At 43.5% G+C, this 13,994-nt stretch overlaps 2 protein-coding genes across 3 annotated transcripts; both read right to left on the reverse strand.

The window, feature by feature from the left end:
* LOC123399763 (uridine kinase-like protein 1, chloroplastic) lies at nt 1-5,814 on the reverse strand. Its single transcript, XM_045094147.1, has 14 exons — nt 5,455-5,814; nt 5,247-5,338; nt 4,847-4,916; nt 4,616-4,734; nt 3,807-3,903; nt 3,612-3,691; nt 3,276-3,470; nt 3,104-3,187; nt 2,927-2,987; nt 2,131-2,191; nt 1,568-1,661; nt 1,389-1,461; nt 643-725; nt 1-559 (listed from the first exon to the last, which is right to left on the reverse strand). Exons 1-14 carry the CDS (start codon nt 5,675-5,677, stop codon nt 413-415), a joined length of 1,479 nt encoding a protein of 492 aa, XP_044950082.1. The 5' UTR covers nt 5,678-5,814; the 3' UTR covers nt 1-412.
* A 1,295-nt stretch (nt 5,815-7,109) lies between these two features.
* LOC123399764 (ribulose-phosphate 3-epimerase, cytoplasmic isoform) lies at nt 7,110-10,815 on the reverse strand. 2 transcript variants are annotated; one of them, XM_045094149.1, is made up of 8 exons: nt 10,582-10,815; nt 10,009-10,013; nt 8,864-8,926; nt 8,669-8,775; nt 8,498-8,595; nt 7,710-7,802; nt 7,557-7,598; nt 7,110-7,441 (listed from the first exon to the last, which is right to left on the reverse strand). In XM_045094149.1, exons 1-8 carry the CDS (start codon nt 10,708-10,710, stop codon nt 7,286-7,288), a joined length of 693 nt encoding a protein of 230 aa, XP_044950084.1. In that variant the 5' UTR covers nt 10,711-10,815; the 3' UTR covers nt 7,110-7,285. The 2 variants fall into 2 exon arrangements, with proteins under 2 accessions (XP_044950084.1, XP_044950083.1); XM_045094148.1 differs by having other exon boundaries at nt 7,683-7,802.
* Between the last annotated feature and the right edge of the window lie 3,179 nt (nt 10,816-13,994).

Raw genomic sequence — 13,994 nt, forward strand, 5'->3', positions numbered from 1 at the left:
TTTGACAAAACCTCAGATATTTGGCTTGCTTAAAGGACAGTTCTCCAAATAGGTTTGATATAATTTTACACAATTGCAGTGAAACAGCTAGTAATGCGCATCTGGACATTTAAGGCTCAATCATGTTGCCTCAGCTGAAGCAGCACAGCAACAGAGATATTCAAACGAAACGAGCTTGCAATTACTTCTACTACCCCCAACTCAGGGCTAAGGCCAGACTACTAGCTCCGGCAATGGCTAAGGACGGATATCTAACTCTGGAGTCTAAAAAAAAATCCATGTTGTATCGTCTGATTCAACATCTGTTTCCCCGGAATGTCTTCTCAATCCAATTGGTGCTACCGCCGGTTGTACCACCATCCTTCTCAGATTAAGTCGGCTTTCGCACAGACATCGATAGCAGTACGAGTCATCAGTTGTCTGTGCCGAAGTAGCGATCACCATACTCTCCCAAACCTGGGATGACTCTGAATTCCTCGCTCAACCCGGTATCTATCTCTGATGTCACAAGTTTCAACTTTGGAAATCGCGTACACACACATTGAATCCCTTCGGGTGCCTACAAGGAGTCGAAAACGGGCTGGAGCGACCAAAAAATAGAGAGATGAGGAGCAAACAGATTCAGTATGCTAAGAGGTTTACCGCAATGAGAGTGAGGAATATGATCCTCTCCTCGGCAACGCCTTTCCTTCGAAGAAGATCTATAGCTTGATTTGCTGAGTTGCCTGGGAAAAAAAGGCAGAAGTAGAACACTTCAGTCACGAAAAAATCAGGTGATAACTGGTGCAGTATAATCGGCTTCGGTCAGTTATTCGCTACTCAGTGGGTCACTGAATAGCCAATTAACTGGTTTATCGGCCAATTAACTGATGTATTGGCCAATTAACTGGAAAATTCGCTTATTTATCCATACTCGGCACAGCTAAACAAACAATATACTTCCTCCGTTCATAAATGTAAGTCTTTTAGGGATTTTACTAGGGGACTACATACGGAAGGAAAAAAAAACGAATCTATACTTTAAAATATGTCTATATACATCCGTATGTAGTTTTCTAGTGGAACCTTTAAAAAGACTTATATTTAGGAACGGAGGGAGTAGAATGTTATTAAATCTTTAATTTTATGCATTAGTAAAGGAAAAATTATCACTGGGCAAGATTTGATATCAGGATATCTCATAACAACCAGATACGTTTCTATGAATGCATGCTATATGTATAATTGCATCGAATAAAAAAACTCGTATATATTATCATACAAAGCATTGCTTTCAATAAGAAATACAATTATAGGGTGGGCCAAGGGACTTTTACTAACACAGCCTAAATCACTTAACTTTAGCGCCAACAAATAAATGAACAGGAATAGAGGCAAGCAAAACTGACCTGTGCCAAGCACCGGATCCAAAAGCAGAACATGGCGTTCATCTATATCCATTGGCAGTTTGTGGTATATGAGCTAGATGCACAAAGTGTATTATAGTTACTGAGATTTGGCACCATAGAAACTTAAACATTTTACAAATGTATTAACAAGTCATTAATCACAAGATCTTAGTGCTTACTTGCTGTCCATTATCTCCAACACGGTGTATCAAAATTTTACCAATTTTTATTCCTTTACAGCAAGCACGCAATGCATTCTCCATACTTTCACCACTGCAGTGACAATTCTGAATTTGTTTATAACAGTGTTGTTGTCTCAATATATATTAACAGAATGGGCAAGAAAAAAAACATATGTAAAATGGCTAGTATGCAAAGAGCAAACTGCAACTATTTGGTATTTATAGACATCGGTTCATGGTGTTGAAATAAGATTCAGGATTAAATGGGACATGGGTTCAGAATTGTAGCCCGGACTCTGGAACTATAAAACTATCTTACAACTTGCAAGACAATGGCACAGAGAAAACAAAAAGTCCTAAATGTCAGGACAGAAAAGAATGTATACTTATAATAAATTATCTTTTACAGTATTAACAACCATCTCTAATAAAATAAAGAGCTTCTGTTCAAATATAGTTATTACTAAATTCGGTCTGCATGCCCGTCATTCAAAAAAGAAGCTTCTGTCAATGGTGTGTGCCATTGTGTTGGGTTGATAATAACTATTTCCAGTGTTTACCTTCGGACAATAGACACTCCGCAGAGCTTCTTGCAGAAATCAACTCCCGTATAAACAGATCCTGAACACAAACAAGTACAACATCACATAATGAACCGCATAAATAAATAAATAGAAGCATGTGTGCACCTAGCATTACAGAAAACAACTGAAAGCAAACAAATCTATGAAAATGGGAGAGCTCCAGATTTCCAAAAGATAATATTTTTCCATGTATATTAAATCAGAGCATTCAAATTCAAATGTTCGCAGCACAAATCAAATTGCTGCTTTCAAGGAGCATTAATTTACTGGCATATAATGCTCCTCGTCAACGTGCTTCAGTTTCCACCTAGTACTGCATAACATCAATGCTATAAAGAAAAAATAGTTCTGAGGGGAATAGACTCTTCATATTAACAAGCTTCAGTTTCTATCTAATACTGTGAAATATCAAAGCTACAAATGAAAAAAAAATCTAGTGGGGATAAACTCCTCATATCAACAATTTTCAGTTTGTACCTAGTACTGTGTAATATCAAAGATATAAATAAAAAAAGTAATTCCAGGGGGAAATAAGATTGCATTTAGTCAAAACATTAGTACTGCATCGATTGTATTTTCCTTCCTATTATTGTTCAAGTGGAAGTGTAAACTATTTTAGCAATACAAATTCATAGGTTAAACTCTTCTAGTTGATCAAACAACAATTATTCTAGGAAGTCAACCAGAGTCAAAAAAAAAATAATCGATGGGACAATACTTGAAAGGTGGAAAACTAACTGAAACAAGGTACGCGATGCCATTTGCAAACTACCTGTTGGAGTAAGAATCTGCTTTTCTGTAAATGGCAAATGCCCCAGACCATGCTCAACTACCTAACATGACATCATTCATACAAACAAGAGACCAGTTAAATAAATTTAAAACTCGTTGCAGATAACTCGGCATAAAGTCGATAAGAAGATAAAGACTATGAAAACAAGAAAGGTACCAAACGTATTAACCGATCTGAATAAAAGACAAAATCAGGTGTAGTGATATCCCTATCACGAATCAGAGTATGCATTCCTCGGATCTGAAAAAATCATCATAAAGGCATAAAGAACTTCAAAATACAAGGGAAAACTGTATGATGCTTAATCAATGAAGATGATTGACTTTACCTGGAAAGTTGATTGAACTACAAAGACGTTTCGGAAGACTTTGCACAAGTCATGCATACCAAGCTTTGTACGAATATGTTGAACGATCAGGTCAATTGCAACATGGTTATCACCTCCGCGTGGTATGATCACATCAGCATATTTCTTTGAAGGCAGAACAAAATCATCAAATGCTGGCTTCACAAACCTCCCATACTGAGATGCCAAAAGAATTTCACATTACATCACAGGCATTTACATAACAAGAAAATGGGAAGAACAAATAAACAGAATCTTCTAGAGATCACAAGGATAAAATCAAAAACAACAACAGAAAATCTACAATAGTTAACCTACCTGATCAAGCACCGAGCTAACGTCTCTACCTCTTTCAACTGTATCACGCCTTATTCGCCGGGCAAGCCTAATATCTGCATCTGTTCGGATACACCATGGATGCAAGGAAGTGAACAAAATTTCAGCTACCAGCACGAAAGTTATATAGAACAACAAGTCAAATGCTTATAAGTACATGGTACAAGTAACACAGACCTGTGTCCACAAAAATTTTCATGTCCATCAGATTGCGAACCCTTTGATCATGGAAGACTAAAATACCCTCCAAAATAATGACGTCTGATGCATTGACCTTGCAAAATTAAATTTGACATGTCATTTCGTTGGCAAAAAGGTTCATGATTAGACCAGTTTTCCTACTTATCCAGTAGTTCAACTAATAACCATCTTGGTTGACGCTTCCAGGTACTGATAGAAGCCAGCAAACATAATACTGAAATATAATCATTCTAAAACTTACAGACTAGAATAAACATATATCAAGATATTCAGTAGTACTAATTCAAGGAATTGTCTTCTTTATCCAAGCTTAATACAGTTTACTTCAATATTAAGAATACAGACTGCATAAGTTCACAAGTCAAAATAGTGCATAATTTTGGAAGTAATTTGCCCATTCATACAAATGTCCATGACATGATCATAAGAAGGAACAGAATTCCTTGCAAGGTTGTAAATTGTCAGGCTGCAAAAATGTTGTATGCATCACGCAATAATTTTTCATAGTCAAACTGGTATTATTTTCCAATGTCTCACACAGAAAGCAAATAACATCATCTGTCCTTTCAGTATTTCCCATAGAAAGCATAGGCTTGCACTCTACCATACAATATACCAGACGGTCATATAGTTGCACAGATAGAAAAAAGGCTTCACCCAAAATTATCGAGAAGTAATTCTCGGAAAGAGTTATTGAAAAGTCAAATGTGCTGGACTCAACATTGTAAACAGGGGAGACTTCTTCATGTCAACAAGTTCATAAGGGATAACTGATTAGCACCAACCTTTCTGAACCTTTCTGAGCACCTTCGGTGATTTTTGAAGTCATATATAGGAACATTTACAGGCAACGCACGTTTTAGCTGCCCCATGCATTCAAGAAGTTGCTCCGTATCAAATGCATCTGTAAACAAAAAAAGCATATGCTTCACGTTCCACAAAACAACAGAAAACTCGTTGTCTGATCACTAACAAAGGTACTAGCAGACTTCCAATCAACATGGTAAGTGAAATACCAGGATGATCGAAATTGTAGTCCTGAGCACTTGCAGATTCCTCAGCAGTTAAGCCACGGTAGAACGAGTCCTGCAAAATTAAAAGCCGTTGTGAAAGTCCGGCACGTCCCGGAAATGAAATCGGCCCCCCATTGCAATTTGCTAAGATTTGTGAGCGACTAGCTTTATTGGGACTTCATTGTTCGGTTCTGGAGGCGCCAAACAACAGCAGATCATTAGGTGCATGTACACTCATTGTTCAGCCCCCAAGCTAATAAATGACTACGCTGGCACGACAGGCCTTCGAATCTGATGCACTGAATAAGCATTATTCTACTTCGGGAGCCAGGACCGGGTGAGGATCCCTAGCAATCTCGCAGCGCAAAGCATCTGCAATGGCATGGGCAGGCAGCGGGCAGACCTGGTTGACGAGCACGACGCGGTGGTCGTGGAGCTGCTGGATGATCATGTCGCACACCGTGGTCTTCCCGGAGGCCGTCCCGCCCGAAACCCCTAGAGAGACCCGCGCAAACAGTCGGCGTCAGCCAGAGCTTCAGAACCGCGCCACATTGAGCAAACTGAAGAGTGGAATGAACGGGGGCAGGGGCGGGCGCAGAAAGGAGAGTTACCGATGACGAAGGGCTGCCTGAGGGAGGAGGGGGAGGCGATGTCGGCGCCGGCGGGCCCGTTGGAGAGGGCCGCGGCGGCGGCGGCGCCGGCGGAGGAGGAGGAGGCGGAGGGAGGGGAGGAGGGCCCGGAGGGGGCGGGGAGGCGCAGCGCCTCGAGGCGGAGGCCGCTGAAGTGGGCCCCCACCGCCGACTCCATGGCGTCGTCCACCGCCTTGTCCGGCATGGTCTGGTCTGGTCCCGCCGCCGCCGCCGCCGCCGCCGCCGATCGATCGGGATTCGGGATTCGCTGGCTCGCACGGTTTGGCGGGTTCCGCTGCTGGTGCTGGCTGCTCCACCGACCCGGATCCGCTCGCGTGTCGCGATCGGGTTTTTGAACCGGCGAGAAAATAAATGGTTTTCCCGAAACGTGGTGCGTGGGGTCGCTTTTGCTCGTGGAGACCATGGGTGCGTGCGCACCGTGGACTGGACAGTGGTAGGTGGGGCCGTGGATGGGGATGGGAGTCACGGTGCAGGAAGACCGGGTGCGCCGAGTATTTTGGGCGAGTGCACGTTCTGCGTACGGCTCGTCTGAGATTACTGGGGATGGGGGAAACACTGCTACTTTTTTGGTGAGACAGATGGTTGGAAATCCATAGCTGGAAACAAGGTACTGCCTCCATCCAAGTGTATAAGGCATGCGTGTAGTTCTAGGTTATCAATTTAATTAGTTAAATATATATTATACGCGACATAAATTACATATTTAGAAACTACATCTTCACATGAATCTAATGATATATTATTTATTACATATAATACATATATAAATAGTTAAACTAACGACCTAGAACTACGCGCATGTCCTATACACTTAAACGGAGGAAGTAAGAGCAAGTACAATAGAGTTGAGTCAGCTGGCTATAAGTAATAAAGTAGTATATTTTAACTTAGTTGAAGGAGAGAGAAGAGGAGAGAGAAGGTAAGTGGACTCTTAGTCAAGAGACAGCTCTAGGCATTTTGTGAGAATGAAAGGTGGGTCATATAATAAATAAGTGTACTCTTTTAACCAACTATTGTACATGTTGGCTATAAGATGAGCTATAGATGACATGGCATAAGCTTACAGCCGGCTCTACTGTTGTCTATTGTCTTTGCTCTAACAAGCTCAGATAATCCCGTGTTCCGGGGTAGACAGTAAATTCAATAATAATAACAATTTTTTCCTGAAATCTGTGGACATCGAAGATGAAATAGTAGAAATCATATGCCTGTGCACGGGAGCAGAACTCGGGTTTAGCTACTGGCTGCTGCTCCGTCGTCTACCGGCAGTGGCGTATACAATATGGTTGCATGATTGCATCAGCATCAGCAGTACTAGTGTAACTGCAGGGGTGGTCAGGTTCACATGATGACCCTCATCCAGTTCAGGGTGACGACAAGAGATCATCAAGCATGCGATGCACATGGCTCGAGACATCTTGGTGCTAGCGTTGAGATAGAAATTCGATTCCCTTCTCCTATGGACAAGGTGTGCTGCCTCGCCGTGTCCTCCCGTTCGGTGATGGTAGCGTGACAGGGAACGGGGAACCGGATCCGATGCCCCCACCAAAGCTGCGATGCACAGTGACACACAAATATATGCCTCAAAAAAATGGAAGTGCGTGGCCAGTGTCACAAGTTGCCAAGAGCACATCTTATTCAGGGACACAGACTCGCTCGCTCATCAGTTTGCAGTGCGGATTGCGGAACTGCATGCAAACTGAGACCGACGTGCGGAGTGGTTCAGAGTTCTACTAGTTTACAGCAGAAACAAAACAATACAGCCGAGCGTGCGAGGCTACAGATGATCGGATCAGCCCTTGATTTGTGACGCCTCGACGCTCTTCCGCAGCGCCGAGATGACCTGCCCGGGGTCGGCGGCTCCAAACACGGAGCTTCCGGCGACGATGCAGTTGGCGCCGGCCGACGCGGCCACGTCGATGGTGGAAGGACCGAGGCCACCGTCCACCTACACAGAGAATGTAAGAATCAGGAAACGAAGCGCCATGACAAGATTGCCTGTGTGTGAAGAGACTATGAAGCAGTAGGTCCTAGCTGAACGTGGATCGCATTGTGTACTGTACCTCTATGTCGAGGGACGGGTACTTCTTCCTCAGCGTGCGCACCTGAAGGAAGAAACTCGGGTTACAGACAGGAAGTGGTCAAAACTCAAAACTATCCTGAATCAGAAAGGTGGATGGAGTATCGACCCCCCAAAAAAATTTGGATGGGATAACCTTATCCATCATCTCCGGCATGAACTTCTGGCCACCGAAGCCAGGCTCAACCGTCATCACCAGAACAAGTTCTACAGGGGTTTCTGCTTCGACCTGTAAATACATGCGGTTATTGGTAGAAAATGCAAATCGGGCAGAAAGGCTCGGATAAATAAGTTTGAACATGTCATCATAACAAAGGCCATTCTTCTACTCCCTCTGTCCGGAAATGCTTGTCGTGGAAATGGATGTACCTATACATATTTTGGTTCTATATACATCCATTTTTATCCATCTCTACGGCAAGTAATTCAGGACGGAGGGAATATAATGGAAAGGTGTACGAGAGTGCAGTAACATTCAGCGATGATTGTAAGAAGGGCGTGAAATGCGCTGGACAAGAGAAGCTGGATGTGCTTGCGTGACGATCATTTTGATCAACAAATCATGCTATAGGTTAAACAGAACATATTGCTGCTTGAATGGTACAGTACATAACTGCAATACCTAAAAAAGGAACTGGTACACAAATTAGGTCTGGATGGGGTTTCAGTTCTGCACACCAGAGGACACCCTGGATTTTATGAATTGGACACAAAGCTAAAAGTTAAAAAAAAAAATCATATGAGCAGACTTCTCACATTAGCTGTTAACATGTACTCCCTCCGTCCCAAAATAAGTGACTCGACTGTACAAAGTTAGTACAAAGTTGAGTCACTTATTTCGGGACGCAGGGAGTAGTATTATCTTTCAGGGTTTTTCGTTTAATGTACAACATGATAACTAGAAAAGTTGTATTGAGTGCTTACCAGAGGGAAAACATCCTCCACAGGAGTACCAGGCTTCAATGATACACCAGGCCGCATGCCCTTTGCTTTAATGCTTTGGATGAGCTCTTTCCAGTTATCTGATCCAAGATTTCCATAAGGCAACAAAAAACAAACAACCATTCCCGGATTTGTAAGCATATGTTTATTTACCTCTGGTGACTTCTATATGGAATGTGAATCCTGAGGCACCAGCTTTCCCAAATGCCTCTACATAATCAGAAGGATTTGTGACCATGAGATGGCAATCCAAATACGCCCTAGAAATCGATAATAGCAGGTATTAGGTGCATATAGCTTATAACAGAATCCATCAAAGAAAGCATAAGGCAAGGAAGGTCATCATACTTGGTGTGCTTCCTCAAGCTCTCAATCACTGGAGCTCCAATAGTTAAATTAGGAACAAAGTGCCTGCGCATGGAAACAGCCAGCTTCAAAATTGATAGTTCTTTTTGTCATCACCAAAACGGTCTATCATCAAATTTCCCAACAAGACAAATGCATTGTCCTTCAAACTGATTCAGCATATAACATAATGATGATATTATGTTTGCATGTAGTGTTTCATCTGGGAGTTTTAGAAAGATATTCAAGAGAACATCCATACATAAGATCTTTATGATCCTCCTGACAAAAAAAAAATGGCAAGATTCCCACATGAAAAGAAAGACAGCGATTCATGTTGATAACTTGCTTCGATGATGTCCAGTTCATGATTAAAATAAACATCTTAAGCAAGCATTCTACTTTTGACAATCTTGGAAAAGGTGTCTAGTTGCTCTCCCTTATGCTGAAGGTATGTGATTTCTGTACAAGCAAACAGAGGGAACACCATCTCCATACTGGCTACAGATATGTCTTATTTTCATCATTAGCAACTTTGAATTTTCCTATTGTTTATTTTCAGAACGAAAGGTCGGCATTTCTTTAAGTAGGCAAAATGTGAAAGAATAGTGCATACTTTAAGCTGCTTCTTTTCCAGTTTGATCACATGGCTATCAGGCTAATCGGTTCCCTTCTTATATGTATTTTGGAAATCATGCTCTTTCTGTGAGCTATCATTAACATTTCGATCCGTGAGCAGGATGTTCGAATAAGCAAGGTATCTAAACAAAGTAGCCAAAAATTAAATGGCAAGGATGTCCATAAGCCGAAAAGCAATTAAGAGAATACACATGTGTGGGATAAAAATAAAGAACGTCTAGGTAGATGTAGCCTGTAGGCATATTATGTATATGGTCACCTGCATACTTAGCTAGTTAGCTTAAACACCCACAGCCAGCCTCTATGATGGCAGATAAAAAAAGGGCAAGTGTATGTTTCACCGTTTGAAGGGAAGGCAGAGCTCTGACTGCATACTAAAATGATACAGAATAAAAATGGGTGGCGGTATGCGAGAATAGTATTTTTGGCACCATCAAGCTTCAACACAACCCAGTAATACATCAAAATTGATGTATCGCACCCGCAGCGGAAATCAGATACCAACTCACCCATCCTGCAAGATGGAAAAGGAACAGAATGAGCATAACACAAATGAACTTCCAAGCTTGAAATGTCCATGGTCAATGAATGCAATCCCTGTCTAACAGAAGAATGAAACGAGGCACAATCGCCGAGAGGAACAAGATTAGCTGAACTTGTATCAGATGCACGTGACAGGCAAGTTACCATGACTAGTAAGTACTGGTACGCTTGCAAAATAGCACATCACCTATGCTCTGAACAAACGCTCTGAACAAACGATGTTCAGACTAATCTCTCAGCAGCAGAAAGCAGATTATACCGAATCGCCTATGCTCTGCAAGCCATAGTTGCGTGCAGAAACAAAAAAGCACGGCAACTCCTCTGATTCAGTAATTCAGTAGTTCAATCTTATCATCCCTACCCTGCCTGACGGACTCCGTTACAGGGCGCTGCGTGGACAAATCCAACTCCTGGACGAATCAAAGGCCGGCACCGCGCGTGCGCTACTCACTGGTGCTCACCAGGGTGGATCGAGCAAGCAGGCAGGGTTAGGAAACATGGTGGGGGGAGAGGGGAGGGGATGGTCGGGCGGATCGTACCATGACGTCCATGTGGAGCCAGTCGGCGCCGAGGCGGACCATGCGCTCGGCCTCCGAGGCGAGGTTGGCGAAGTCCGACGAGAGCATGGACGGCGCTATCTTCGCCGCCGCCGCCGCCGCCGCCGCCATGCTTGGTTTGGTTGCTTCCGATTGGAGGACCGGACCGGCGGTCGCTGGGCTGGGCGGTAGTTGAGGTCCAAAGTGGGGAAGCGGGCGACGTTCCGTTCGGGTCTGTCTGGACGGGACGGAGGCTGGTTTCACGCTTGTGTTTGGGGCAGGTGAGCCGCCTATGGCCCACTCGTCAGTGGCCGGAGGAGGGGCTGCTACTGCCAGGGCCAACACAATACTGTTCTTTTTTTCTTTCACCAACCCTAGGTTTTTTTTTGCGGCGAAAAAAGGATGTGATGAATTATTTGTTGAATTTCATGACTTGTAAAAGGCTGTGAAATGAGGGCTATTCTGATTGCTACTCACGATACCGTACGGTATACCTGGGCATACTTCGGGCCGGGCCAAAAAAAAGATGCTGAAAATCGAGGCTGAAGCCTGGCCCGGTCCAACCATCGGACCTAAATACTGGGCCCAAATCCGGAAAAGCCCGAATGGGCCCAAATCCAGAAAAGCCCGACTGGGCCCGATCGACAAGGCCTGACTAGGGCATAAAATAATTATTCTTTAAGCCTTTGCCCGGTTCGGCCCGATCGTCGGGGCCCGAGCCTGGTCCGATGGCATGTTAAAGCCCGGCCCGATCAGGGATTTTCGGGCCGTATCGGGTCGGGTCAACTGTTCATGGACAGGTATACCGTACGATGAGTTAGGGAAAACATTAGAGCAATTCCAACAGCTTTTTTGAAAATCTATCTCTATAGTTGATTTCTTGGCTTCTCGTAAAAGTTAAGAGAAGTTATTTGGAAGTAACTTTTGTCAGCTTCCCTAAACTTCCTCCCTTACATCCATTTTATTTTTCATTTTAATTAAATAAAAATATATAATTACCTAGGATTTGTCGGCCAGTGACACACTCGACAGCGAACTGTGCGGTGATCGTCTATGTGAGTTTGTGCCGGCGGCGTATCGACGAACGTGGCAAAGAGGTGGTGTGGAGTGGGATGCAAAAAGCTGGTCCTCCAGGCTGTTTTGTAGATATCATCTTCCTTCCATTCTCATTTGACGACAACATAGTTGATATTTGAAAAACATGGTTGGTATTTGACGATCCATTGCCGCAACTTTTGGATGAGGTGTGAAGTAAGATAGATTTGGTAGTCGAAACACATTCTTCGGGTTCCATCTTTCTTCGGCATGCATCGGGCCTGATTATCAGAACATTTTACAATGGCTCCTCTACTATTATTTCAGTCTCACCACAAAGACTAATGTGTCATGTAAGATAAGCTCTATCTCAATTAGTAGCAGTGCAATCTAAAGGGGGTAGTACTAGTTGTTGTTGTAGCAATGGATGGATACCCAAGGATCGATCGCCCTATCTCGTGGCGTAGGAAAGGGCACTTAAAATTCGCCCGGCGAGGGAATAGAAACCAGGGACTCCTGGTACGAAAGGGCACTTAGAAAGATCATCTAAGTCAAAAAACTTTTCGTAGATTGGTTTTTTAGCTTTTCCCAAAAAATTAGGAGAAGTTATTTGGAAGCAACTTTTGTTAGTTCTGAAGCTTCCTCCCCTAAATCCATTTAAATTTTATTTTTCATAATTATTATTTTGCCTAGGACCAAACGGCCAGTGATACATGCGTCAGCTGGTTGTGCGGTGGCCGCCGCACGCCAACGGACGACGACGGAAACGTGGTGGGATCCTCTGAAGTTAAAGGTAGTTTACGAAAAAAACGGGATGCTAGATTCCAATGTGATAGTTGGTGAAATTTCAGTCTCCTACAAAGATATGTGAAGGTGATACCATAAACTTGCGACGAGAAAATGCCATTTTTACAGGATACTCTAAAGTTAACATCGGTTTAAAAAAATTGTTGTAGGTTTTTTTTAACTTCCTATAAACGACTGTTATTTTATAGACTGGACTGTTGAAGTTGCTCTTAGTGAATGCGCCAGGGCTCCCCAGATGGCAACATTGTCAATGGAAACATCGGAAACATGATGCAACATCTCAATGGACGAAAAAAACCTATGGCGAGGGTCTCTATTTTCTACGGGCGCGTTTGGTTACCTGCATCGTTTATTGCCTTTTGCATGCTTGATCCAATTGGACCTGGCTGGGCATATGCATGCAAAAAACCAACATCTGCATGTTGATTGATTGCATACATTGCATCAAGACCCACCTGGATGCATGTTGTTTGGTTGATGTGTTTGTACTTCAGGTGTGAGCGGATGCAAAGCATAACTGTTTGATTGTGAGCAAGTACTTGATCTGTTCATCCATTTCTAATATGGTGTACTTATTACCCATTTGCCAGCACACAACACACACGACACAGACCGATCATCATCAGCAAGATCAAAACAAGAACACATAAAGAACAAACCAAGAACATGCATTAAGTACTACTAGACATACGTTTTATAACAGCAGAGCATCCCATGCCCATGCTGAACCCCAGGGTGTTGGTCCCCGGGCAAAATATAGTCAAGTTCACAGCAGAAGAGACGAGTAGGCTTTAGTTCAAACCCACACTACTTAAGTTCAAACTACGAGGAACAAACTACATAGCATGAGCGATGTCGCCCCACGCAGTTGTGCTTCGAGCACCAGACCCTGTGGATGTTGGAGATGTTGGTGTTGAAGATCTACACCTTGAGCCCCAGGGCGGAGAGCCTGAAGACTACAAGGTCGTCGGGAACGATCTTGTTCCAGGAGCAGAAGTACTCCCAACCGCGTCCGAGCACTATAGTGCCCCTTAAAGTACTGCACGTGGACCCAGAACTCACACCACTTGTTGGCGGAGAGGATAACGACGCGAGAAGGGGCGGTGACCAACCATTGCTTCATCACCGACCTGAATTTAGGCGGGATGGTGAACATGGTGATGTCCTTCTGGTCCCTTATCTACACGTAGAACCTGATAGACTCCGTGCACCCTCCTCGTGGCCGGTCCACGGCCTCCTGCGAGCATCCAGCGACCTCGTCATGTACTCCACCCTGTCAGGGAGCACCATCCTCTTCAACCAATGGTTCATGGGGATGAGGTATTGTGCCCCCTCTGCATGAACGATGATCTGCGCACCACCGTTGGCTTTATCCCACTCCGACTTTATTATCTTGTCAGCAAGATGGACATTTGTTAGCACCATATGACACATGATCAAAGCTAACACATGAAAACTGCTTACCGTTATCAGTGCTAACACTAATGAGAGATAGCAATGATCAATGATAGGAGTGATCAAAAGCTGATCAATGCTAACAGTGATCAAAGCTACCCTGATCAGAGCTACCAATG

The sequence above is a fragment of the Hordeum vulgare genome, chromosome 5H, assembly GCF_904849725.1.
Source record: "Hordeum vulgare subsp. vulgare chromosome 5H, MorexV3_pseudomolecules_assembly, whole genome shotgun sequence".
Classification (NCBI taxonomy): domain Eukaryota; kingdom Viridiplantae; phylum Streptophyta; class Magnoliopsida; order Poales; family Poaceae; genus Hordeum; species Hordeum vulgare.

Coding starts and splice junctions, on each gene's coding strand:
- LOC123399763 (XM_045094147.1), bottom strand. CDS start 5,677: ATGCCGGACAAGGCGGTGGACGACGCCATGGAGTCGGCGGTGGGGGCC. Junction 4,735..4,846: donor CTACAATTTCGATCATCCTG/GTATTTCACTTA, acceptor TTTTGTTTACAG/ATGCATTTGATACGGAGCAA. Junction 560..642: donor TATTCCTCACTCTCATTGCG/GTAAACCTCTTA, acceptor GACTCCTTGTAG/GCACCCGAAGGGATTCAATG.
- LOC123399764 (XM_045094148.1), bottom strand. CDS start 10,710: ATGGCGGCGGCGGCGGCGGCGGCGGCGAAGATAGCGCCGTCCATGCTC. Junction 7,803..8,497: donor TGGAGGATGTTTTCCCTCTG/GTAAGCACTCAA, acceptor ATGTATTTACAG/GTCGAAGCAGAAACCCCTGT. Junction 7,442..7,556: donor ACCCGTCCCTCGACATAGAG/GTACAGTACACA, acceptor TTCTCTGTGTAG/GTGGACGGTGGCCTCGGTCC.